Genomic DNA, 26,013 nt, shown 5'->3' with positions numbered 1-26,013 from the left:
AATATATTTATGTTTCAATTTATTTATTATAGTATCTGTGAACGGAAAGGATTCCAGACATTGTCCTGACCTTGTCTTGTCCTACTGTTCAATAGCTTTTTAGAAGAAAATGGGATGGGCTTAGAGGTTTTGTACTTGGTGGTGGACCAGAAAGACAGATTGGGGATGCTGCTGGTCCATTGGCCACGCTGTTGTAAAACACCATCCCTGAGAAAGAGGAGACTAAGAGGAGATATGATGGCCATCTTCCAATATTTTAAGGGCTGTAACTTGGAAGATAGAGCCAGCTTATTTTCTCCTGCTCTGGAGGGTAGGACCCAAGGTAATGGCTTCAAGAAAAGAGATTCTGACTAAACATCAGGAAGAACATTCTGAAAATAACAGCTGTTTGACAGTACAAGAAACAAACAAAAAAATTCCTTCCAGTAGCACCTTAGAGACCATCTAAGTTTGTCATTGGTGTGAGCTTTCGTGTGCATGAACACTTCTTCAGATAGTCAGATAAACAGTGGAGGAGACTCCCTTGGGAGGTTGTGGGTTTCGTTCCTTGAATGTTTTTAAGCTGAGGTTGGATCTGCTATGTATACCTTAGTGGAGATTCCTGCATTGCAGGGGTTGAACTAGATAACTCTTGGGGACCCTTCCAAATCTGTGATTCTCTATGTGCCCACCTTACCCCTTCAGTTGGTAGATCTATATCTGTAAGAACTCAATCATTTAGGGTGTCGGCACCAACACTTTGGAGCTCCCTGCCTATTGGAGCTTCCCCAGAACAGATGGGTGGGGTATAAATAATAAGATCATAAATAATATGGTCCAGGACCCTCGTACCTACGGGACCACCTCTCCTGGTACACCCCACAGAGGGCCTTGCGGTCTGCAAATAATAACACCTTGGAGATACTGGGCCTCAGAGAGATTAGGCTGGCCTCGACTAGGGCCATGCTGTTTTTGGCCTTGGCCCTGGCCTGGTGGAACCCTCTGCCACAAGAGATCAGGGCCCTGCGGGATTTGACATCTTTCTGCAGGGCCTGCAAGACAGAGTTGTTCTGCCAGGCCTTTGGTCAGGGCCCAGCCTGATTCCCCTTTTCTTTTTGTATAAGAACTAATATGAAAGAGGTCTCCCAGCATTCTCACAGGCCCATATAAGATCAGCGTAAACAGTTGGGCCGATGAGCACTTACTGTTCCCAACCCTAACCCTGAGGAAAGCCATCTAATTAGACTTTAATATGACCTGTTTTTAGGAAGTAATTTAATTATATACCAATGTTATATATCTGATGTTAGCCGCCGAGAAGGGCGGGATATAAATAAAAAATTATTAGTGTCATTAAAATCATTATTAATAATAATTCCAGGTAGGTGCTTGCTTGCTGAAGATATTCTTATTTAAACAGGCCCACCCAGATGTTTAGAAAGTTTGTATGCATTTTAATTTGCAGCAGCATTCTATTATTGCTTTAACCTTCAGTATGTTTTAAATTATAGTTGTATTTTTTTCCATGATAATTCTATTGTTTTATCTTTTTTGTAAACCGCTTTGAGGTTTCCAGCAGTACATACATTTTATTAAACAAATAAATAATAAAGAAAATGCCTAAATATTAGTGTCTGTTAAGTGTGAATTCTACTGTATTGAACTGATTGCTCAATATATTTGGGATTTGGGGATATAGATCATTAGATCTTCAAAATATGCCCTTCAAAGAGACTTCCAAAATGTCAACAAGTTTCTTTCCAAAGTTTCCCTTAACCCAGAATAGGGAAAAGATGACACATTTGGTAAGTTTATTTGCAACCACTTTAAAGGTAAGGTTTGTGTGCTTTATAAATATTGCACAGGGAGTAAAACCTAGCTTAGTCAGAAGTGGTGAAGGTTCCTAAATTATTGGTATAGGACAGAGGCTTTCAAACTTTTTGAGTCCACAGCTCCCTTGACCAACTACCGCCTCAATCACATATCTTGCAATACACACACACAATAACTTATGTGTTTGTTTCAAAATTTCCTGCTTAAGCTGGAGCCCAAACTCCCGAGAAGTAATTATCTCCCTCTGCAAATATTATAATTAATATAATTTTGCCTATCTTTCACAGCTGCAGGTGTTTTCCAGAAGACACAAGCTAGCCATGAAAATGCAAGCTTGAAGTAGGTATAAATAAATAACTCCCAGTGTGTGTAAGAACTGGGAATAGGAGCAAACTGCAGCCTGGACTCTGTCAGTTTTACCTCTACCAGTTTCCCCTTTGTTGATATTATATTAGCCAGACTTAAATTAGGAGCATTGCTTTTCAGTGACTTGCATCACTATCTCTCTTGCTGCTTGCTGTAGTTGGTGACGACTCAGTTCAGCCTGTTTAAGTCAGGCTGCTTCTTTGAATGAACAAAAGACAGCTTGCATCTAGAATGGTGGTCTATCTTCTCTTTCTTAAGACATGCAAATTAGATACTGGACGGTGTCCCGTGAATGATGCCCTCCCTGTTCCACATGAGTGGTACCAGCAAGGTGGCATCCTCATTGGTGGGGTCACTTCTCAGATCCTGTATCATTTTGAAGAACCGGATTTCAGAGGAAATCCTTCGGAAGAGTTATATGACTTTCCAGAGTAAGGAAAACTCCCCATCTCACCCCCTAGTTCCTGCTCCATCTTGCTGTTTCCCTCATATCACACACCCCAATTACAGTTTATTGACAAATGACGATGCTCAAGGAAAGGGTCTGTAGACTTGGCCTAACCTTGTAGAAGAGTTGTCCTTTTCAAATTCCTGAAGAAATCTTCTTAGATCCCTTACGTTTTCCATGAAATTTGCTCCATTGTCTTTAGAAAGGGAACCCTACTTTCTCATATAAGCCTTACACATTCTACTAAATATAAAGGGGGGGGGGGAAGAGACTTTGTTCTCCTGGGAGACCTTTCGATATTGGAAAGCAGAGTGAAAGATTTAGGTATGCATGCACTAATGTATCGAATAGCTCTGACTTAGACCCAATAGGGAAGGTGTTGGGGAAAATAAGCTAAATGAAAGTAAGATGTTAAAACCCAACAATAGAAGGTTTCAAAAAATGTGCATAAGTGCAGGAAAGCTCCAAAATAAAATAAAAAAGGAACTAATGCCATCAAAATTTTGCATGCTTACAAAAAGGAATCTGTGAAGGGTCCAGAATGCTCAATAATATTTCAGATTGATCCACTCTGATCCACTTTCTACAGTATTAAGCTTTTGCAGGGTTAATGAGTAGAAATAGCAATGGACTGAGGAGGTATTTATTGGTTCAGAAAAATCATTAATGTATAAAAGGATAGTATTTTAACCTAAATGATTTACATACAGAAATCACAAAAAATGTAGTTTCAAAACTTTATGAATTGCATAATTCAAAATAATAATGTCAATTCTGTTGGCAGAGTGCTGACAAAATTCTACCAGGACATCCTTTCCCTGGCATTTGCTGTCAAGGAGATCAACAAAAGTTCCAAGATCTTGCCCAATGTCACACTTGGATTCCATATCTATGACAGCTACTATGATGGAAGACTGACCTATCGGACAACTCTAGATCTGCTCTTCAAATCACACAGATTTGTCCTCAACTATCATTGTGCCACACAGAAAAACCTCATAGCTGTCATTGGTGGACGTGGCTCCGATACCTCTTCCCTCATGGCAGACATTTTAGGTCTTTTCAAGATTCCACAGGTAGGAGCTGTGAATGGAGTGTTGGGGATTTTCACAAACTGCTCTCTTCCCTTGTTATGGTCGTTGTGATTTTGTGTCTCAGGAAGAGGGGTATATTCCAGTTGCATTACCAGGCCTTGAGAAAATTCCACCAATGTACTTGGTGGCAGCTCTCACTGAACCAATGAAATGATTAAACAAATAATGGTTGAATAAAGAGACACATGCTGAAAGAGAATGCTGGCTTCCTTCATATCCTATATCTGCACATTTTAGAAAGAAAAGCTAATATATAATTCATTACCACTAAATGATTATGATACAGTTCTTTGAATTTTCCAAATGGTGGTCCATGAATCTCATCAACACATTGTGGCTATTGAAGTATTTTGGTTGGATGCAAGCTAGTCCTTTTCCTGAGAACAATAGTGGTGAATAATATTTATTGAACAATATAGGACCATTGATTCTGCAAAGTAGAGTTTGTTCAGCCATAACCCAAAGATTCCCACAAGTATGAATATTGATAGCATACATTAAATTATCTTTATCACCATGGTACACTTACATACAATTCATATGTTAAAAACGAACAAACAACCCAGTACATTTGTCATGTATGGAAAGTCTTTAAAGGTAAAGGGACCCTTGACCATTAGGTCCAGTCATGACCGACTCTGGGGTTGTGGCACTCATCTCGTGTTATTGACCGAGGGAGCCGGCATACAGCTTCCAGGTCACATGGCCAGCATGACTAAGCCGCTTCTGGCGAAACCAGAGCAGCCCACGGAAATGCTGTTTACCTTCCTGCCGGAGCAGTACGTATTTACCTACTTGCACTTTGACGTGCTTTTGAACTGCTAGGTTGGCAGGAGCAGGGACCAAGCAACGGGAGCTCACCCCATCTCTGGGATTCGAAACAGCCCTAGGCTTTGTGGTTTAGCCTTACAGAGCCACCTGTGTCTTTGGGCATGGTCTAATTGAGATACAGAGGCTGAAAGTGCTGAGTTCTGGAAAGAGAGGAAAATACAATTGTTTGGAAGTTTGAAGAAGGGACTGTGAACCCATGCTTGGAGAAAATTTGTGACTGCACATATTACATTTTAATTAATCTATGAATATAAGTTCATGCAAGTAAAGTTCCTGAATATTAAAGTCTGGACATTGGTTTAATTTCCAAAGGAGGGTGTCAGTCATATATATCATTTGAGCGTCTTAGCTGCATTTTTACTACCTTTACTCCAACAATAACTACCTGTACATTTTCTTTTAGCTCACCTATGGCTCCTTTCCTCCCGAGGAGAGTGATACTTGTAGAGTCCATTCTTTTTACTACATGGTCCCAAATGAAGTCCTTCAGTACACAGGGCTTGTCAGCTTGCTTAAGCATTTTCAGTGGACCTGGGTGGGGCTCTTTGCTGCAGATGATAGCAGTGCAGATTTACCCCCCAAGAAACTGGAATCGTTGTTCTCCCAGCATGGAATCTGTTTAGCTTTCACACACAAAATCAAACAAATAGCCCGTTTAGATGACTTGAACAGTCTCCATGACATAATCTCCAGCATCGTCATAGATTTAACAGATGACAAAGTCAATGCACTGATCATCTATGGAGACTCTATGACACTTGCATGGCTGAGGACCATTATTTTTATGCAAGATCCTGAAAACAAGGGAGATGCATTAAAAAAGGTGTGGATCACCACAAGCCAGATTGACTTCATATTAACAGGCTATCAGAGGAGTGCGGACCTCCAGGTGTTCCATGGTGCAATTGCCTTTACAGTTCACTCAAAAGATATTCTAGGATTCAAGGAATTTGTTCAGACAGTCAAGCCTCACTGGGAAGAAGAAGATGAATTTCTTAAAGACATGTGGGAGCAAGCATTTGACTGTTCATTTACAAATCCTGAAGAGTCTACAAATGGCAATGGAACATGTACTGGGGAAGAGAAATTGGAGAGTCTGCCTACACCTCAGTTTGAAATGCACATGTCTGGCCACAGCTACAGTATCTATAATGCAGTTTATGCTGTTGCTCATGCTTTGCATGGCGTTTACACAGCTGCAATGAAGCACCCAGGAATGGTGACTAGGAAAAGATTTGAACTTCAGGATCTGAAGTCATGGCTGGTAATGTCTCCACACCAAAGTAATTTAAACCTATTATTTCTAGATCTGACCAGAAGCAGTTTTCTCATCCACAAATAGCTGATGGGATTGAGTTGCATACCTAAATAATTAGTAATTTTTTGTGGGATTACGTTGCCTCTTAGATCTGAAGAATTAAAAGAATTTAAATCACCTACAATGCAAAACAAACTCTCCATTTACCATGTAATAAACATAGCTTATTTTTTCAAATTGAAATGTTTTTTTATTAAAGCTTGAAAAACAGGGGGGGGGGGAACTATATGTAAAAGTTGACATCAAGTACCAAGTATTTTTAGATTAAAATCTCAAAGAGAGAAAAGAAAGGTAGGAAGAAAAGGGAAAGGAAAGCCTTCTGATTATCCATCTATTAGCTATATTTAGACTTATGCAAAACACATTCCCCAGAATAATGTCAAACTCTTCTATTTTTTCATAAACCAACTTTTTTCCCAGTCTTCAAACGCAGGTATCACAAATTAATTTCCCTTTTTGTGAAAAAAAAGTCTGAAAGGGGTTTCTAATCATTAATATATAGGAACAATGAATTTTCTCTAATTAAACATGTCAACTTTGCCATCTAGGCCAAATCCAGTAATTTCAATAGCCATCCTTCCATAGTAGGTATTAATAAGTTAATAATTTGTTGTTGTTGTTTAGTCATTTAGTTGTGTCCGACTCTTCGTGACCCCATGGACCATAGCACGCCAGGCACTCCTGTCTTGCACTGCCTCCCGCAGTTTGGTCAAACTCATGTTCGTAGCTTCGAGAACACTGTCCAACCATCTCGTCCTCTGCCGTCCCCTTCTCCTTGTGCCCTCAATCTTTCCCAACATCAGGGACCTTTCCAGGGAGTATGTAAAATATAGCTTGGTGCTATACATGCTCTTGGTTGAATTGCAGGCAATCCTTTGACCCCTTTATTTTTCTGTTGGTCTCTCCATTAGTTCTGCCCATTTCTTCATGGTATATCATTTAATAATTCAGTGGGAGAAACAATCTCTTTTAATCCTAAAAGGGAAATGGGAGGTGGATTTGACATAAACAACTTAATCACATTTCCAAATAAGTCCTTCCAGAGAGTGAAAATTGGAAGCGTGGGTCCTGATGGTCATGAAGGAAAAGAATTCATCATTAACGAAGACCAGATTGAGTGGCCCAGTGGTTTTAATCAGGTGTGAATCATTGGATATCCTTAGTGGGGGGTCAACTCTGCTCTCCAAATGGACCAAAGGGGTATTGGTGATTCTTTTATTAGCTGCTTACAGCTATGGCTTATCAGATTGTGAGAGAGTCTTCCTCAAGTTGGGGGACACTGCTCTAATATTTGCTACCTATTACTAATATTTCCCAGGGACGTGGGTGGTGCTGTGGTTAAACTTATGGCTTGTCGATCAGAAGGTCAGCAGTTTGAATCCCTGCGACGGGGTGAGCTCCTGTTGCTCGGTCTCAGCTCCTGCCAACCTAGCAGTTCAAAAGCATGTCAAAGTGCAAGTACTGCTCCGGCGGGAAGGTAAACGGCGTTTCCGTGCGCTGCTCTGGTTCGCCAGAAGCGGCTTAGTCATGCTGGCCACATGACCTGGAAACTGTACACCAGCACCCTAGGCCAGTACAGTGAGATGAGTGCCACAACCCCAGAGTCGTCCGTGACTGGACCTAACAGTCAGGGGTCCTTTACTTTTACCTTTTACTAATATTTGCTAAAATCAAATAAATATAGCATTGAAATACCAACTATCTCCATAGCTTTGCTCCCAGTTTTGAAGCATAGATCATGGTCTAGCAATTGGCTGTCACTATTTCAGTGGCCATATTTTGAATATTCCATTTACTAATCTGAACGTCAGAAATTGACCAATATTATTTCCAGCTTGTCCATCCCTAAACTCTAATTTATGGACAGGTACTTCCCATCTCTCTGTGTAATGAACATTGCCAGCCTGGTTATCAGAAGAAAAAGAAGGAAGTGCGGTTTTTTTGCTGCTATGATTGTGTTTTTTGCCCAGAAGGCAAGATTTCAAACCAGATGGGTAGGTGATATATATCTGCAACACTTTCACCATAGCAACATAATTCAAATTGTTCTATCAGCTGATAAAGGGATGGAAGGGGATATTTGATTCAGTTTGCATTTGAATGCAAAAACAGAATTCACTTTAAAATGAATAAATCGTAGTACTTGAACCAAATTTTCTAAATTGAAGGAGGGGCTGCCAGTTTCTCAGGTAGTTTGTTCCACTGTTGGAATCTCATTTCCTGTAATTTGAATCAGTTGCTTCTGGTTCTGGATCAGTAGAAAACGAGCTTGTTCCATCTTCCTTGTGATAGTCCTTCACATATTTGAAGATGACTATATTATCATTTCTCAATCCTTTCTTCTCTAGTCCAAAATAGCAGACTCTTTTAACCCTTCCTCATAAGGCACTTGGTTCCCAGGACCTTGATCATCTTGGTCACCCTCCTCTGCACACATTCCAGCTTATCAACATCCTTCTTAAATTATGGCACTTAGAACTGGATACAACATTCCAGGTTGTCTAACTAAGGCAAAAAAGAGTGGTGCTATTCCTTCTCTTGCAAGGGATGCGGGTGGTGCTGTGAGTTAAACCACAGAGCCTAGGGCTTGCCGATCAGAAGGTCGCCGGTTCAAATCCCCACGACGGGGTGAGCTCCCGTTGCTCGGTCCCAGCTCCTGCCAACCTAGCAGTTTGTTGTTTTTTTATAATGATTTTTATTAAAGATTTTCCATTTAAACATTTATCACAAATTAATATTCATAGTCAATTAATCAAGGAAGAAAAGACAAAAAAAACAAAGGCACAAAAAAGAAAAAGAAGAAAAAATAGAAAAAAACAGCAAACAAGGAAAAAAACCCCACAAAAACAAAACACAAAAATATTCAATCTTATCTAATATTCCTTAACATAGCGTCGACTTCCCCGTCCCTCCCTTCCCGAATTCATTTTAAACCCAACTTCTGCAGTTTTCCCAATTTGCATATTTCTGATCTAAACAATTACATAATTAATTAATATCCCCTCCTACTTACTTTCTATAAAAGGAAAAAAAGAAAGAAAGGAAAAATAAGAAATATACTCCATCTACAAAGACCCCTTAGCCTCTAATTTCTCTAAAAAATATTCCCAGTTAATTATGCATAAAGATATCACCTTTAATTTAATTCCCCCTACTTTTTAACACCCCCCTCCTTCCCCTGATTGGCAATTCCCTGCAAACATTGACCAGTTCTTTGTACCAGTTCGTTGTCCATACCAGTTAATCCATCCCCTATTTAAAATTCCTTTTAATATTCACCCCACTCCGTCTCTTGCCCACTCCATGCCTCCTCCCTCACTTCCCTTCTCTTTCTGCTGTTCCAATCTCTGTCTCCAATTCCCTTTCCTAACATTCTTCTTCTTCTTGTCTCCCCCAAGTCTAATCTTGTACCAGTCCACAGTCTCTGTTTGGTTGACCTTGATCAGGTTCTGGTCTCCCTCTCCCACTGAGAGACCAGCGTCCTGAATCTTTTCTTGAGCTGAAGTCTTCTGTGTAGAATCAATGTCCTTTACAGCTTCTCCCACAAGTTGCTCAGGTTCTGTGGTTTGCAGCTCATCTTCCTTCTCATCTTGTAATTCTAAAGTATCCTTTTGGAGAAACAATTGTACCTCTTCTTTGAGACTTTGTGTCAATCTATTATATTCCTTTATGTCTTTGCCCAGTTCTTGAACTAAAATCTAGTAGATGTTGCATACAGTTATTGTCCGGTTGGAGACTCATTGTTTTGTCTATCAAATTTCACTGGGGAGCAAGCATTGTTAATTCTAAAAAGCGATGCAATATTAACCTCAATCCTTTTATTTAATGATTTGTCCTTTATTTGATCTATAATCCAAGTTTTCTTTTTCCTCCTGTTATTTCCACTTCTAATTTAAAAGTTTAAGAGTTCTTTTGGTAAGTAACTGCTTTGTTGGTGACAACACAATGGCGGCTGGTCTTTGTTCCCAGGCTCTTGCCCCCAGGTTTCGAAGGGCTCGTTCCAGATATAAAAAGTCTTTTGCAGAGATCCACAAACTCCAATCACCTTCCCTTGGCTCTGCCCCACAGGGAAGGGGTCCAACTTAATTTTTTAGAGAATTTTAAAGTCCCGATCCAGCAATTGGCTGCGGGTTCTGTCACTGCTTGTATTTTCTCGGTGGGGGAGGGAACGACCTCCGTTTCCTTTTTAAATTCCCTCTCCCAGGACCATAACTTTATTCCAATTTATTGTTCCAATAATAAATTTACTTACAAGTCCTTCGTTTGGAGGTATTTAGCGCTCAGTTTGCTGCCGGCGCGGGGCTTTGCGTCCCAGAGGTAGCGATCTCCCAAGGCTCCATCCCGCTCAGCCTGCTCTCGGCGCACCTCAAAAAGGTACTTTCCGGGCAGCGAACGGGACTCTGCGGGGCTCAGCTGAGTTCTCCGCACCCGGAAAGCTCAATCCGGGGGTTCTCTGGGGGGTCGCGGTGCCCTCACAACTTCCCCCCCTCTTCTGGGTTGCTGGGGTCCTCGGAGACTGAGGAATCCCCCGTCGATGGCTAATGGTGCCAAACCGGAAGTCCCCAACCTAGCAGTTTGAAAGCACGTTGAAGTGCAAGGAGGTAAAAGGTACCACTACAGCGGGAAGGTAAACGACATTTCCGTGGGCTGCTCTGGTTCGCCAGAAGCGGCTTTGTCATGCTGGCCACATGACCCAGAAGCTGTACACTGGCTCCCTCGGCCAATAACACGAGATGAGCAGCGCAACCCCAGAGTTGGTCATGACTGGACCTAATGGTCAGGGGTCCCTTTACCTTTTTATTCCTTCTCTTGATCTGGACAATATATTTCTGTTGATGCAGCCTAGAATAGCATTAGTTTTTGTTTACTGCTGCATCACACTGTTGACTCATGTTAAACTTGTGGTCTACTAAGACCCCCTTGATCCTTTTCACATGTACTATTAGTAAGCCAGGTGTCCCCCCATCTTATATTTGTGCATCTGTTTATTTCTGCCTAAGTATGGAACCTTATATTTGTCTGTATTGAAATTCCTTGTGTAAGCTTTAACTTCTGAGTAAATACAAATAGGGTTGCACTTTCTCATTACAAATCAAGTAGCACTTCTTGGCATACCCACTTGGAAACAGCAGTGATTGAACTAATGTGTTTCGGCTGCTTATACATTTTAGGATATCTCAATGCAGAATTTATATGGCTTTAAACACAGCAGAAATGCTTGATGTTCCTTCCATACATATAAGTGGCATACATGTAATTGATTGTTTTCATGCAACCATTGTCTGCAAGCAAACATAAATTGGGACTGATATGGGCCTTATTTCTATTTCCCAGATATGACTGACTGTTTCAAATGCCCAGAAGATCAGTATCCAAGCAATGACCGAAATGGATGCCTCCCGAAAACTATAACATTTCTTTCCTATGAAGAACCTTTAGGGATCTGTTTAGCCTCAGTTGTTGTTTCTTTTTCCCTCATCACAGCTTCCGTGTTACAAATTTTTATTAAGCACAAAGATACCCCCATTGTCAAAGCTAACAACAGGGACCTCACATACATTCTCCTCATTTCTCTTATGCTCTGCTTCCTCTCTTCATTGTTATTCATTGGACAACCTGGGAAAGCGACCTGCCTCCTCCGACAACCAGCATTTGGCATCATCTTCTCTGTGGCTGTTTCTTGTGTTTTGGCCAAAACTGCCATGGTTTCGCTAGCGTTTATAGCCACAAAACCTGGCTCTAGGGTGAGGAAGTGGGTGGGGAAAAGACAGGCCTATTCAATTGTACTTTCTTGTTCTTTTATTCAAGCAAGTGTTTGCATTGTGTGGCTCCTAAGCACACCCCCATTCCCTGATTTAGATAAGTATTCAGTACCTCAAAAGATCATTGTGCAATGTAATGAAGGGGCAGTTGCCATTTTCTATGCTGTCTTGGGCTATATGGGCCTCTTGGCAATCATCAGCTTCATTGCGGCATTCCTAGTCCGTAAACTACCTGACAGTTTTAATGAAGCCAAGTTTATTACCTTCAGCATGTTGCTCTTTTGCAGTGTCTGGTTGTCCTTTGTCCCAACCTACCTCAGCACAAAAGGAAAAGACATGGTAGCTGTGGAGATCTTCTCTATATTATCTTCCAGTGCTGGGCTCCTGGGTTGCATCTTTTCCCCTAAATGCTACATTATTCTGTTAAGGCCTGAGTTGAACAAGAAGGAGCAAATTATGAGGAAAATGAACTGAAACACATTTCTTTCTGATTTAGTTTTATATATTTTTTAAAAAAACACTTCCTATCTATTTATTTATCTATTTATCTATCTATGACTGAAATGAAATTAAGTATTACTTGCTTCACCTTAAAAAATTAACAGGAATTATGTGGGTTTTACTAGATGACCCTTGGTGTCCCTTCCAACTCTACCATTCTATGATTCTATGAAATGTAAGTAGTGGGTCTGAAAAGCCATGCTGAAGAGATACTGCCTCTGGTAATATATGAGATATGATATAATGTACGAATCAACGTACAGTATGAGATGCACGGATAGGAGAAGTGAATGGCTGAAATGTTCCATACAACAGATGGCTGAAATGTTCCATACAACAGATAAGCATATATATTGGTTTTATAAAACAAATCTTACAACACAAAAAAACAAACAAATTATACACAGCGAAACAAAATACAAACACTACAATAAGAAAAAAATAACAAATCAAGCTTCTATCATGAATCTTTATCGACTTCCTCCATTCCCTCCCAACTGTGTTTCATTATATTGCTTCCTTAGTACTTTCCAAATCTTGATTCCAATCTTTTTAATGATTATCTAAACCTGTTAATACTCTTAATGGCTTATCAATACTGTAAATCTCTTATACTTATCTCAAAATGCAATTCTATTCTAGTTAAATCTTAAAACTCAATACAATAGCAACACTTAACTAAATCTTAATATATAATAATAACTTGACTAACACTCTTCTACAACCTCCTTTTACTTCCAAATCTTTTAATAAAAACTGCTAATCTTACAATTCTTTTCTAAATAAACTTTAATTCCCCCCCCCCCATCTTCTAAGCATTATTATGCTAAGTAGTTCCACTGAAGCCTCCTGGTGGACAAAATGAGAAGATGACACCTACAATTCCAGGACCTTTTTGCTTTTGGGTTACTCACAGTGGGTCTCTCTTCTTGTACAGTAATACACAGCAGTGTCTTCTGGCTTCAGGTTTTTCATTTGCATGTAGAAATTATTGTCATCCTTTGAGACTGTAAAGCGACCTTGGATGGTGGGAGAATAGTGGTTTGTCACAGATGGTTTCCAATAGCTGATCAGCCACTCAGGGGCCTTCCCAGGTTCCTGCCTAAGCCAAGACATCCACCACTGGTCAGCAATATCCATGGTGCATGTCAGTCGGGCAGATTCTCCAGGTTGCTTCACCATAGCCATGGACTGGATTATAACAACTTGAAGCTGGGCAACTACAGGAAGAAGGAAAGAAGATGCAGGGAATAGAAATGTCATTTCCATCCATTTATGTTATCGTGATTTGAAAATTGTTGGAAATTCAAAACATAAGCCAATAACTTCTCAGCCTATGGGATGTGGAGAGGAATACATACCTTCTAACACCACCAAAAGGACAACCCATTGATACCAAGAGAACATTTTCATGCTATGCTCAAGAAAAGACCTCACTGATCATATACTGTACTAATCTTGACACTTTAGGAGTCTGTAGGATTTCATTTTGACAGTGAGTGCTTTATGAAGGAAGCAGGCTCAATATTTGCATATGCCCCTAATAAAAGGCGGTGTTCTGTTGATAGGGAACTCTGGAAACTGTTCTCCCATGGACTCCATTAAATTACCTGGTATTAGGACTTTGACTCACTTTCTCACTAGTGGTGTGTATGGTGGTGTGTACTGACCATTTCAGGATTCATCCCCATTTTATGGGTTACAGCCAACCCTCTGTGATTGGGCATTGAAGGAAGGAATGTTAAAGGTGGGAAATTTAATTGTACTAGTGGAACTCTGTTGTTCAAACGAAACTGCAGCATTGGACAGAACATGATGTGCCCAACCAAACTGGTGTCTTCATCCTAGGCCCCAACTTTCCTCTTGGTAAATTTATTATTATTCTATTTTGATTTTAATCTAATTTTAAGCTGTATTTTAATTGATTGTTTGACTTAATATTTTAATGTTTTATATATTTTGATGTTACCTGCCCTGAGCCCGGCATTACTGGGGAGGACAGGATAATAATAATAATAATAATAATAATAATAATAATAATAATAATAATAATGGCTTTTGGAATATAAACCTGCTACATCACATTCCAGTAGGGAGGAGAGAAGGGACTTTTGGTTGAATCTGGAAAGAAGATAACCAACATGTTTGTTACAAAAAATAAATAAATGCCACTTTAGAGACCAGGCTCTGAAGAAGTAATTTTCTCATTCCGTAATTATTCAAATTAATATAATTTTTCCAGCTGCCCAAAGCTCCAAACGTTTTCGAGGAGATAGCAACAACAACAGTGAACGAGGAGGCCAAAAAGTATCTATAAGTAACCCCGGTAAAAGTAAGAGCTGGGAGCAGAGGCAAGAGGCAGGCTGGGCTCTGTTAATTTCACCTCTTTATTCATAGTATCCAGACTTAAAACAGGAACATTGCCACTCTCACCTATTCAAAGCATTAGTACTTTAGCAGAGGTGCACAAAACCCAATTTTGCCTGTTTAAGTGATGGGGATGAAGAAAGTGAACAGATAAAGAGGAGATGTATCTTAGAGTGGACCTTTTCTGCAAGAATGCTGGGGTTGGTGGTGATATATCTCCTGCCTTCAATGACATTTGGCATATATGCTAGCATGTGCTCTATGAATGACCCCTTCCCTGTTCCAAATGAGTGGTACCAGCCAGGTGGCCTCTTCATTGGTGGGATGACTTCTCAGATAATTTATGCTTCCCAAGAAGTTCGCTTTCATGAACACCCTTCTCAGAAGTTGTTTGAGGTCTCAGCGTAAGAGTTTTACTCCCCGTTTTTCTATTGTTTGAGCCTGCTCTAATCACACACACACAAAAATTGAGAGTAGTGACAGAGGATGTGCAAAATCTTGCACGTTCCATGAAATTTAACATAGACATGGACTCTGTTGTAACAGTGCTTTCTATTTTGGAAAGTGTGGGTGACAGATTCTGGCACCCCTGCACCTATTTGCATGCATTAGAGTCACTGAGGAGTGAAGGGGGGGGGAGGAAAAGGAAATATTCAAATGCAAAAGTGCCAGACATCACAAGAGATAAACTATCAAACTACTCTGCATAGTACTAAGGTAGAATTCAGAAACATATTCAACAACTATTATCACACTCTCAGATTACCTACAGAGGTATAAAATGTTAATCAATTGTATGATTCTCTTTTAAAATAGTAAAATAAATCTTTTGGCAGTATTGTGACAAAATTCTACCAGCATGCTCTTTCCTTGGCATTTGCCATAAATGAGATCAACCAAAATCCCATGATCTTGCCTAACACGACACTTGGATTCCACATCTACGACAGCTACTATGATGCCATGATGACCTACCGAACCACTCTAGACCTGCTCTTCAAATCGCATACATTTGTCCTCAACTACAGATGTGACAGTCATAAAAAACTCATAGCTGTCATCGGAGGACTTGGCTTTGAGACATCTTCCCTTATGGCAGACATCTTAGGTCTCTTCAAGATTCCACAGGTAGGATCATGGAATAGTGTCTTGGAAATTTTCCACAAACAACTCTATTCTCACTGTGATTTCGTGCTTCAGGAAGTGACAGATAGGGTTGCCAGACTCAATAGAGGACAGGACTTCTGTGCCTTTAATTTCCCTGCTCTCCTTTGAGTCTGGAAACCTTAAAGAGAAACCAGCAGACCCTTTGCTTGGAAATTAAACAAAGGGTCTGCTGGTTTCTCTTTAAGGTTTCCAGACTCAAAAGGGAGCAGGGCAATTAAAGGCACAGAAGTCCTGTCCTCTATTGAGTCTGGCAACCCTAGTGACAGATAAAAAAATTGTCATGGCTAACAGTCATGTAATAGTTATCTTTCAATTGATTTTTCAAAATCTCATTTAAAGCCACACAATTTGTGGCCATCACTCCCTCTTGTTGGAACAAATTCTGTAATTTGACCATGTGCTATGAAAAGAATAACTGGTATTGCCTATCCTTAATCTTTAAACATCCCGCTTCATTCAATGTTCTAGATTTGACGTGTTATGAGGGAGGTGGAAAGGCATTATTTCATCCACCTTGTCTATGCCATGCATAATTTTATATACTTCTATAGCCTCAAAATATTTATATGCTTTTAGTGAAGTTGGGAGATTCTATGTATGTATAAACTTTGGTTCAGGACATGATGCATTCTGGGATGGAACTGAAACCTAGTATCCTGGGGAATGAGCTGTGTCTTTAAGATGAGTTCCTTTCTGTTCCTCTGTGAAATAATGTGTTTGGGGAGTAAAAGCTTTTGCCTGATTAAAGACCCAGCTGGAAATGGAAGGGAGTGACCCCTTTGCAAATTGAGAAAAAAAACAGGTAACTGTTCTCAGCTGCTTTGATTCCTGACAGCACAAGACTTATGTCTATTACTCCCTCATTGGATGATCCACAAATTAAAGATTTAAATTGATTGGTTCCTTAATGAAGACCCCCTCATGGGCTCACAACTATAAGAGTCTGGGTTTTGAGATGCTAATTTGGTTGCTGAGGTTGGACCAGCTATGCTGTCCTTTTGTTATGTTTTTTTTTGCCTAAGGGAGATAGAGCGAATTTCTTTTGTCCTCTTAAAGTTTTAGTATGTGAGTATTAAAGTGTCTTAGCTAGTGATACTTCAGATGTTATTATTTTATTGTTTGTAATGCCTTTTGGAGAATTGTGTATTCTTTTTATATTAGTTGCCTTTCTCTTAAATTAATCTTGAAAGAACATTTTGTCTGTATGTTTTGTGTCTCCAGCTGCAAAGCTGAATCCAATGTCTGGCCATAAGGTTGCTCTACCATTGGAATTTCTGCCTGGGTCTGCGGTAAAGCAGTCAGGACCATCTGCCCAGAACAGTGTTGTGTGTGTGTGTGTGTGTGCTCCTTTTACCTCCCGTCTCAGGGCTGTCAGTAGTGGTGGCCACCTGTCAAGGGAATGGTGGCAGCAACTACCCTTTTTTGCCCTTTGTGTACCGTATTTTTCGTTCCATAAGACACACCTTTTCCTCCTAAAAAGTAAGAGGAAATTCTGTGTGTCTTATGGAGCAAATGTGTGGTCCCTGTAGCCAAATTGCCCAGGGGCTAAAGGCAGATCACAAGCTAACAACAAGAAGAGAGAGCCTTGAAAAGAACCCACTCAGCAGCTGATTGCAAAAGATTGGGGACGGATAAGAGAGCTAGCTCCCTTCCAGGCCCCTCCAGGTCCCTTGCCTAGGCCTCAGTTGTTGTCTGCAGAGGGAGACATGTGACTGGCTGATTAGATTATCTATCTGGAAACTGTAGAAATGGGTCCCTTTCCTTTCCTATAGAAGAAGCTGCAGAACTGTGAGTTGAATCCCATAAAAACAGGGTTTTTCCCCCTTTGCAAGGAAACTCAGCAACTTTGAGCTGATCCCAAAAAATGGAGCTTTCTCCCTTTGCAAAAAAGATGCACAACTCTGAGCTTACCCCCCCCCCAAAAAAACGGGGCTTTTCCCATTTGCAAAAAAGCTGTACAACTTTGAGTTGATCCTATTAAAAAATGGAGCTTTCCCCCTTTGCAAAAGAAGCTTCTTCAAATATTTAATTTGGGGGGGGGGGCAAAGGCACCTAGGCCTCTAGGAGTTGGCTGCTATGCCTAGGACAATTCAAGAAAGCGAAATATTTTTTTTCTTGTTTTCCTCCTCTGAAAACTAGGTGCGTCCTATGGTCAGGTGTGTCCTATGGATCGAAAAATATGGTACTTTTGGGAAAGCCTGAGCTCTCTTTTTCCTGGTTTCTCAGCCCTACCTTAGAAAATGGGGCTGGTTGGAGGAGAGATGAAGGGGAGCCCATTAACCCTCTTTTCCCTTCATTTTTTTAAAAAACCCTTTCTTTCACCACAATACCATCCACATATTCATTCATTTATTCATTCATTTAAATATTTAGAAACCTCACTTTTGTAAATAAAAAAGGAACTAGGCAATGTTCATCACAAATCACAATGCAAATAGTACATCTATCAGCTATACCTTATTTGACAATAAATATCTGTATATTTTCTTTTAGCTCACCTATGGCTCCTTTCCACCAAAGAAGAATGACTTAGGTCCTGTCCACTTTTTATACCACATGGTGCCAAATGAAGCCCATCTGTACAAGGGGATTATTGGCTTGTTTAACCATTTTGGATGGACGTGGGTTGGGCTCTTCATTGTGGATGATGACAGTGGAGAACATTTCTTGCAGACCATGGAGCTGTTGTTTTCCCAAAATGGAATCTGTTCAGCCTTCATACAAAGAATCCCACAGGCACCCAATTTGGATGATTTAGATACAGTTGTTGACATATTCTCAAGTAATTATATAGATTTCACAGATGACAAAGCCAATGTCTTTATCATCTATGGGGAATCTATGACAATTGTATGGCTGAGAACCATTACAATTCTGCAAGATCCTGCAAATTGGAGAAAGACATCATTTAAAAAGGTGTGGGTCATGACAAGCCAGATTGATTTAATATTGACAGGCTTTCAAAGGGGCTGGGGTCTTCATTTATTCCATGGGGCAATTTCCTTTGCAATTCACTCAGAAGATGTTTTAGCCTTCAAAGAATTTCTTCAGAAAGGAAAGCCTTATTGGGCCAAAGGAGATGGATTTGTTAATGAATTCTGGGAGCAAGCGTTTGACTGTTCATTTCCAAATCTTGAAGAGCCAGCAAATGACTTCAAAGTATGTACTGGGGAGGAGAAGTTGGAGAGTCTTCCTGGTCCTCAGTTTGACCTGCTCATGTCTGGCCACAGCTACAGTATCTATAATGCGGTCTATGCTGTGGTTCATGCTTTGCATGCTGTTTACTCAAGTAGAACCAAACCCAGAGTCATGCTGAGAAGGGGAAGATTTGAACTTCAAGATCTGCAGCCTTGGCAGGTAATATCACTACAACAAAATATTTTAATTTAAGCAACGTATCAGCTCTAGTGGAGACTACGGACAGCTACACAGCTCAAAAATAATATGTTTCAAGTGTGGTTTAAGTGCAATATACAAAGTGACAATAGATTAAAAAAGCATTTTCGAAATGGTTTTTAATATGTGTGCAGATTCCACCTACATGCAGTTGTCTGATTCATGAATAGCTGATGGAATGGAGTTGCATAACTAACTAGTTGACAATATTTGATCGGTTCACATTTCCTCTTTGAGCTGAAGAACTAAAATAATTCACATAATCTCCAGTGCAGTAAAAAACTTCATTACTCATATGTTAAATGTAGTTTAATGCTAATACTTGGTCCTCATTAGATGAAACTCTGTAAGCAGTATTAATAAAGAAAAAAGTTGGTAAAAAGTGTCATGAGATGATGAAGGTGACTTTTCCTCTTTCTCCTTTTCATTCTGTTTTTCCCCCCAAATAAAAATGCCCCTCCAGTTCTTACCCTTCCCTCAATCCTCTCTTGTTTCTTTTTTTAAAAAAAAATAAATTAAATTAAAACGAGTAATTTATTTGCATATTTTAAAAATTACAAAAACAAATCCAAAAATAATACAAAGAGAGGATACAAATAAATTTAAAAATACAAAATTACAAAGAAATCAAATACAAAGATAGAATGAAATACAAATATATCAAAAATTCATAAAGAAAAAGAAAAATGCAAAAGAAATTTTTCAAAAAATTGACTTCCTATTGTTTAAACATCGCTTTCCTTTTTGAGATTTTATCTTATCCTGCTTTATCTTATCTTGATTACTTTAGCATAACTTTCTGACATGATTATTTAATATAGGTATTTTGATCTACCTTATTTATCCAAAATCTATTCGTTAAGAATTTGAGAAAAAACAAAGAAATATTTAATATGAATATTTTCTGTATGTATTTCAATCAAAGCATATCACCAAATTTGTATTTATAGTTTCTTTAGTTAAATAATCATCTACATATTTCCATTCTGCCTTACATTTTTGCTTTGGGGTGTTCCTAATCGCTGCTGTCATTTTAGCCAAATTCATAAATTCCACTAACTTTGCTTGCCATTCCAAGATCGTTGGAACTTTCTCTCCCTTCCAATTTTTAGCAATGAGGAGACGAGCTGCTGCGCAGGCATATAATAGGATATTTTTCCTATCATCCAGGAATTTATCAGGCACCATACTTAATAGGAATATTTCTGGCTTTTTCCTTAATGTGATTTTTAACATCTTGTTTCTTGTTTCTTTGTCACATTCAATTAGCTCCACCTCTCTCTCAATGACGTTTCATTTAACAACTCAGCTGGAGAAACTATCGCATTTAATGGAGAAACAGAAATGGGAGGTGAATTTGACATCACTAACCTAGTTATATTTCCCAACAATTCCTTCCAAAGAGTGAAAGTTGGAAGGGTCGGTCCTGGTGGTCTTGGAGAAAAAGAGTTCATCATTGATGAGGACATAATTGTGTGGCCCAATGGTTTTAACCAGGTGTGGCTCCTGAGGTATTCATTTGGATGTCATAAAGTTTCTTTGCTGTCCACCATGATATTTTAAAAGGCTGCACAGTCATACCTCGGGTTACAGCCGCTTCAGGTTGCGTCCTTTCCTCCCGCACAGATCACGTTTGCAACCCGAGTGTCCACTGTATGAGAATCTTCCCCAAAGTACTTCCAGGTGACATTGTTGAGCTCCAACTTCCCTAGGGTTGCCAGACTGAATAGAGGACAGGACTTTTGTGCCTTTAACTGTCCTGCTCTCTTTTGAGTCTGGAAACCTTAAAGAGAAACCAGCAGACCCTTTGTTTAATTTCCAAGCAAAGGGTCTGCTGGTTTCTCTTTAAGGTTTCCAGATTCAAAAGAGAGCAGGGCAATTAAAGGCACAGAAGTCCTCTCCTCTATTGAGTCTGGCAACCCTAAACTTCCCTGACCTTTGGTCATGTTGTTTGGGACTAGAGGTGGATAAAAATTGGTTAAATTATCATTTAAAACCCAAATTAATTAGAGTTATCCGGAAAAGTAATGTGTACAAAAATGCATACATTCAGGGCAATTGTTTGGAAAAAATGTACATATTAGTCAAAAAACACACAGAAAATCTGCATATTAGGGAAAAAAATCTGCACTCAAGCTGCTTTAAAATTTAATCTGTATAAACACCTTTCCTGCATTTATTTAAGGATAAATTAGGGGCGGGATACATTTTCTACAGCATATAAAACCCTTACACAGCTGAAGATTTTGTATGTTTTAAGGTATTGATTCTAGATTTTCTTATTTTTTTTGTAAACTGATTTGAGGTGGTGTTTTTAAACAATCAAGTGATGTATAAATCTTATGAAATAAATAACTAAATCAAATGTTGATGAATTTTCAATATGAGGGTTGGGTTGTTTTTTAAAAAATAATGCAAATTTAGAGACTGAAATTAAGATTGGAAAAAAGTGATAGAAACTGAAATTGAAATATTTGCTGATCACTGTTTTAGACTATTTGAAGGTAGTTGGAATCCATCAACATCTAAGAAACACCACGTAGAGAATGACTGGCATGAAATTAAATCAGTGCTACCAAGAATTTTCAAAATCTAGTTAGTCTTTAAATGCAAAACATCTCTAAACTCCTAGTCACATCTTTAAAACAGTGTTCGTTCAGTGCTAGTTGTTTGAAAACCAGCAAACTGGGGGGGGGGGAGCTTTTTTTTTGCTATCTTCTCCCATTGTAAATTCTGTTTATGGATAGGTCCTTCCTATTTCTTTGTGTAATGAACCCTGCCATCCTGGTCATCAGAAGAAAAGGAAGGAAATAGAAAAATTTTGCTGCTATGATTGTGCTCCATGCTCTGAAGGGAAGTTTGCCCACCAGACAGGTAGGTAATGTGCTACTCCAGCCCTTTCATCAAAGAGGCTAAATCAAATTTTTGCCTTAGCTCAGTAAATTTGAAAGTGATCAGTTGTCCAGGCAAGCTTGTGAGTCCTTGGCTAGTCCTTGGTTTCTTCCTTGATAAAGCATGCATACATTTCTATGCTCATTCCCACACATACTTACTCAGACATAATCCCCAAACCCTTATCCACTAATTTATGTGGATACAAATAATGAGAGCATAAGAAGATCCAGAGGCTTCTATATACTCTTCACACAGTAGCCAACAAGGTACCTCCTCACAAGGAGGACCTGAGTACAACAGACCTCTCCCTCTGTTATTTCCCAGTATTCACACTCCTATCACCTCTGATACTGGTGGCAATATAAAAAGGTAAAGGACCCCTGACAGTTAAGTCCAGTCACGAACGACTCTGCGGTTGCGGCGCTCATCTAGCTTTACTGGCCGAGGGAGCCGGCATTTTGTCCGCAGACAGTTTCCGGGTCATGTGGCCAGCATGACTAAGCCGCTTCTGGTGAACCAGAGCAGCGCACGGTACCTATTTATCTACTTGCACTTTGATGTGCTTTTGAACTGTTAGGTTGGCAGGAGCTGGGACCGAGCAACGGGAGCTCACCCTGTCGCAGGGATTCAAACCGCCGACCTTCCGATCGGCAAGCCCAAGGCTCAGTGGTTTAGACCACAGCGCCCATCATGATAAGGAGCCATTGAGGTTGCTATTCTGTGTACATATATTTGGCATTAAACTTCAAGTTTCTGAGCAAGTATGAGTGTTGCAGTTTCAGAGCAACCATGCACAGCACTGACCCTTTTTATGTTGTCATAGGAAAACCAGCCACAAGCAGGTGTGAGTTAGTGTGAGAGGTGGAAAGCCAAAGTTCACAGTTTCAGAAGGGAAGTTTGAAATCATGTATAAACACCTTTCCTGCATTTATTTAAGGAAAGATGAGGAGAGGGATACATTTTCTACAGCATATATTGCCACATTCCCATTTCAGATACCAGTCACTAAGCATAGCTGCCAAGTCTCCCGTTTTCCCCGGGAAACCCCCCGTTTTTACTTACCTTTTCCTGGTGGTCCCCAGTATCACTTTGTCTCCTGTTTTTCTCCGTTATTTTCCCCTGCCGGCGGCCATTTTTTCTTTCTTTCTGATTTGCCCGTCTATGGGCACAAAAATGGCCGCCGCCGGCTTCAAAAGTCGCATCTACACATGACCGGAAGTGCATAGATGTGACTTCCGGTGTTGGCGGCGGCCATTTTGGTGCCCATAGGTGGGCGGGGCAACACCGGAAGTTGCGTCGACGCAACTTCCGGTGTCACACGGCTGCCGGTCCCGGATTCTGCAGTCCGGGACTTGGAAGGTAAGTCGCTAAGACTTCTGATCTTTACTTATCCCTTATATATATATTAAATCTAAGATAGAAACATTGAACAAGCATGCAATCACAAATCTCACACGAAGATGCATACATGTTGTGCTAATATGGTAGCATACCTTAGCTACCATATTAGCACAACAACAACTGCCGTTACAGGAGGCAGAGTGAGAACTGTCCATATATGAACTGGCACTGAAGTAGGATTTCCTCCTATATTCCAGATATGGCTGACTGTTTAAAATGCCCAGAAGATCAGTATGCAAGTGATGACAAAAACCGATGCATCCCCAAAACTATCACTTTTCTGCATTACCAAGAATCCTTAGGAATCAGTTTAACATCGCTTGCTGTTTCTTTTTCTGTGGTCACAGCATTGGTGCTAGGAACTTTTATTAAGTATAAAAATACACCCATTGTCAAAGCCAACAATCCGAACCTCACCTACACTCTCCTCACCTGCCTCATGCTCTGCTTCCTCTCTTCTTTACTATTCCTGGGCAAACCTGGAAAAGTGACCTGTCTTCTCCGACAACCTACCTTTGGCATCGTATTCTCAATGGCTATTTCTTGCTTGTTGGCAAAGACCACTATTGTTTCTTTAGCATTCATGGCAACAAAACCTGGATCTAGAATGAAGAAATGGGTGGGGAAGAAACTGACCAACTCTATTGTCCTATCCTGTTCTCTTATTCAAGCAAGTATTTGTACTGTGTGGTTGGCAACAGCTCCCCCATTCTGTGATTTAGACATGCACTCAGCAAAGGAAGAAATCATTCTGCAATGTAATGAAGGGTCAGTCGTCATGTTCTACTGTGTCTTGGGCTACATGGGCCTGCTGGCAATCCTCAGCTTCATTGTGGCATTCCTGGCCCGCAAGTTACCTGATACTTTTAATGAAGCCAAGTTCATTACATTCAGCATGCTGCTCTTTTGCAGTGTGTGGGTTTCCTTTGTTCCAACTTACCTGAGCACCAAAGGGAAAGACATGGTGACTGTAGAGATCTTTTCTATCTTAGCCTCCAGTGCCGGGCTACTAAGTTGCATCTTTTCTCCTAAATGCTACATCATTGTTTTGAGGCCTGAGTTGAACAACAGGGAGCAAATAATAAAGAAAAGGCGTTAAAATATCTTTCTTTTAGTTTATTTATTCAATGATGTGCAACCTCTTCCAAGTTAAGATCTGATTTTAGGGTATCTAATTTGAGGTCAAGTTCCACAATAATGGAAAGCTGGAAGGTAAGTCCACCAGCATGCAATGATCAGCAATGACATTGCGCAATATTACAAATTGTGTGTGCTTGTAATAATAATAATAATAATAATAATAATAATAATAATAATAATAATAATTTTATTTATACCCCGCCCATCTGGCTGGGTTTCCCCAGACACTCTGGGCAGCTTCCAACAGAAAAATGAAATAAAATAATCGATTAAACATCCCTAAACAGGGCTGCCTTCAGATGTCTTCTAAAAATCTGGTAGCTCTTTTTCTCTTTGACATCTGATAGGAGGGCGTTCCACAGGGCGGGCGCCACCACCAAGAAGGCCCTCTGCCTGGTTCCCTGCAACTTGGCTCCTTGCAATGAGGGAACCGCCAGAAGGCCCTCGGTCCTGGACCTCAGTGTCTGGGCAGAACGATGGGTGTGGAGATGCTCCTTCAGGTATACTGGACCGAGGTCATTTAGGGCTTTAAAGGTCAGCACCAACACTTTAAACTGTGCTCAGAAACATACTGGGAGCCAATGTAGATCTTTCAAGACCGGTGTTACATGGTTTCGGCGGCCGCTCCCATTCACCAGTCTAGCTGCCGCATTCTGGATGAGTTGTAGTTTCCAAGTCACCTTCAAAGGTAGCCCCACGTAGAGCGCATTGCAGCAGTCAATGCAGCCACACTTCCCCCCTAGATTTTCAAGTTCAAATCTAGATGGGGAGGATGCATTTTCTGGGACCATCAAAGGCACCCGCCACATTATCTTGTTCATCATCATCATCATTATTATTTTGGTTTCCATCCTGTTTTTCCTCTCATAGGAGCTCAGTACGGTATATATTGTTTTATGGAGCACATGAGAAGTTCTGTATTACTATAAGAATCCTTTGAGTTGACCCAAGCCTGCTTTTTAATCAGTTGACTTTCAAAAAATAGAATAATAGAATTTTGGAGTTGGGAAGGATCCTGAGAATCATTTTGTCCAACCCCCTGCAATGCAGGTATATGTGGCTATTCCATATGATGATCTAACCTGCAGCCTTGGCATGATCAGCATTGACATTTTATGGTTTGTTAAACATGAAAATAGTTGTTTTTAACTATTAATTGATGAATATTGCTGTCAATTACACCTGCACTTCAGCTCATACTGCAGAATCTATCACTGCATTGCAACCTGTTGTGAAGGATACATGTAGCAAATTGAAATGCATTTCATAGGGTCACAGCATGAACTCGAACCTAACCTAAAAATAAAGTTCATTTTAAAATGGTAACCAGGTGGCATCTCATTATTGGGAAAAAAGAAGAATCAGGACTTTAAATCCCAATATGTTCAATGAGCCACTGAGAAGTCAGTACCAATTAATTCCAGAGGTCTACAGTACTCAGAACAACTTCTTCTCTCTGTTGTGATCAGTTATAAAATTACAATCCCTACATATTTACACAATCTTTCATGTTGC

General features: G+C 40.1%; 2 protein-coding genes and 1 gene segment (V, D, J or C); 2 read left to right on the top strand and 1 right to left on the bottom strand.

Moving 5' to 3' along the window:
• Nucleotides 1-7,742: 7,742 nt before the first annotated feature.
• Nucleotides 7,743-12,105, top strand: LOC118078109 (vomeronasal type-2 receptor 26-like). The gene is made up of 2 exons (XM_035101834.1): nt 7,743-7,863; nt 11,204-12,105. Exons 1-2 carry the CDS (start codon nt 7,860-7,862, stop codon nt 12,103-12,105), a joined length of 906 nt encoding a protein of 301 aa, XP_034957725.1. The 5' UTR covers nt 7,743-7,859.
• A 933-nt stretch (nt 12,106-13,038) lies between these two features.
• Nucleotides 13,039-13,595, bottom strand: LOC118078078 (immunoglobulin heavy variable 3-7-like). The segment is given in 2 exon segments: nt 13,039-13,352; nt 13,494-13,595. Coding segments are annotated over 2 exon segments (366 nt in total).
• A 1,156-nt stretch (nt 13,596-14,751) lies between these two features.
• LOC118078077 (vomeronasal type-2 receptor 26-like) lies at nt 14,752-24,457 on the top strand. Its single transcript, XM_035101806.1, has 6 exons — nt 14,752-14,903; nt 15,336-15,627; nt 18,160-19,023; nt 20,332-20,573; nt 21,884-21,936; nt 23,556-24,457. Exons 1-6 carry the CDS (start codon nt 14,752-14,754, stop codon nt 24,455-24,457), a joined length of 2,505 nt encoding a protein of 834 aa, XP_034957697.1.
• Nucleotides 24,458-26,013: the final 1,556 nt, after the last annotated feature.

This window comes from Zootoca vivipara, chromosome 13 (assembly GCF_963506605.1).
Source record: "Zootoca vivipara chromosome 13, rZooViv1.1, whole genome shotgun sequence".
Taxonomy (NCBI): Eukaryota; Metazoa; Chordata; class Lepidosauria; order Squamata; family Lacertidae; genus Zootoca; species Zootoca vivipara.
Note: the sequence above shows the minus strand (reverse complement) of the source record. Positions and strands in the feature narration are given on the sequence as shown.

Coding starts and splice junctions, on each gene's coding strand:
- LOC118078077 (XM_035101806.1), top strand. CDS start 14,752: ATGTGCTCTATGAATGACCCCTTCCCTGTTCCAAATGAGTGGTACCAG. Junction 19,024..20,331: donor AAGATCTGCAGCCTTGGCAG/GTAATATCACTA, acceptor ACATTCAATTAG/CTCCACCTCTCTCTCAATGA. Junction 21,937..23,555: donor GAAGTTTGCCCACCAGACAG/GTAGGTAATGTG, acceptor CCTATATTCCAG/ATATGGCTGACTGTTTAAAA.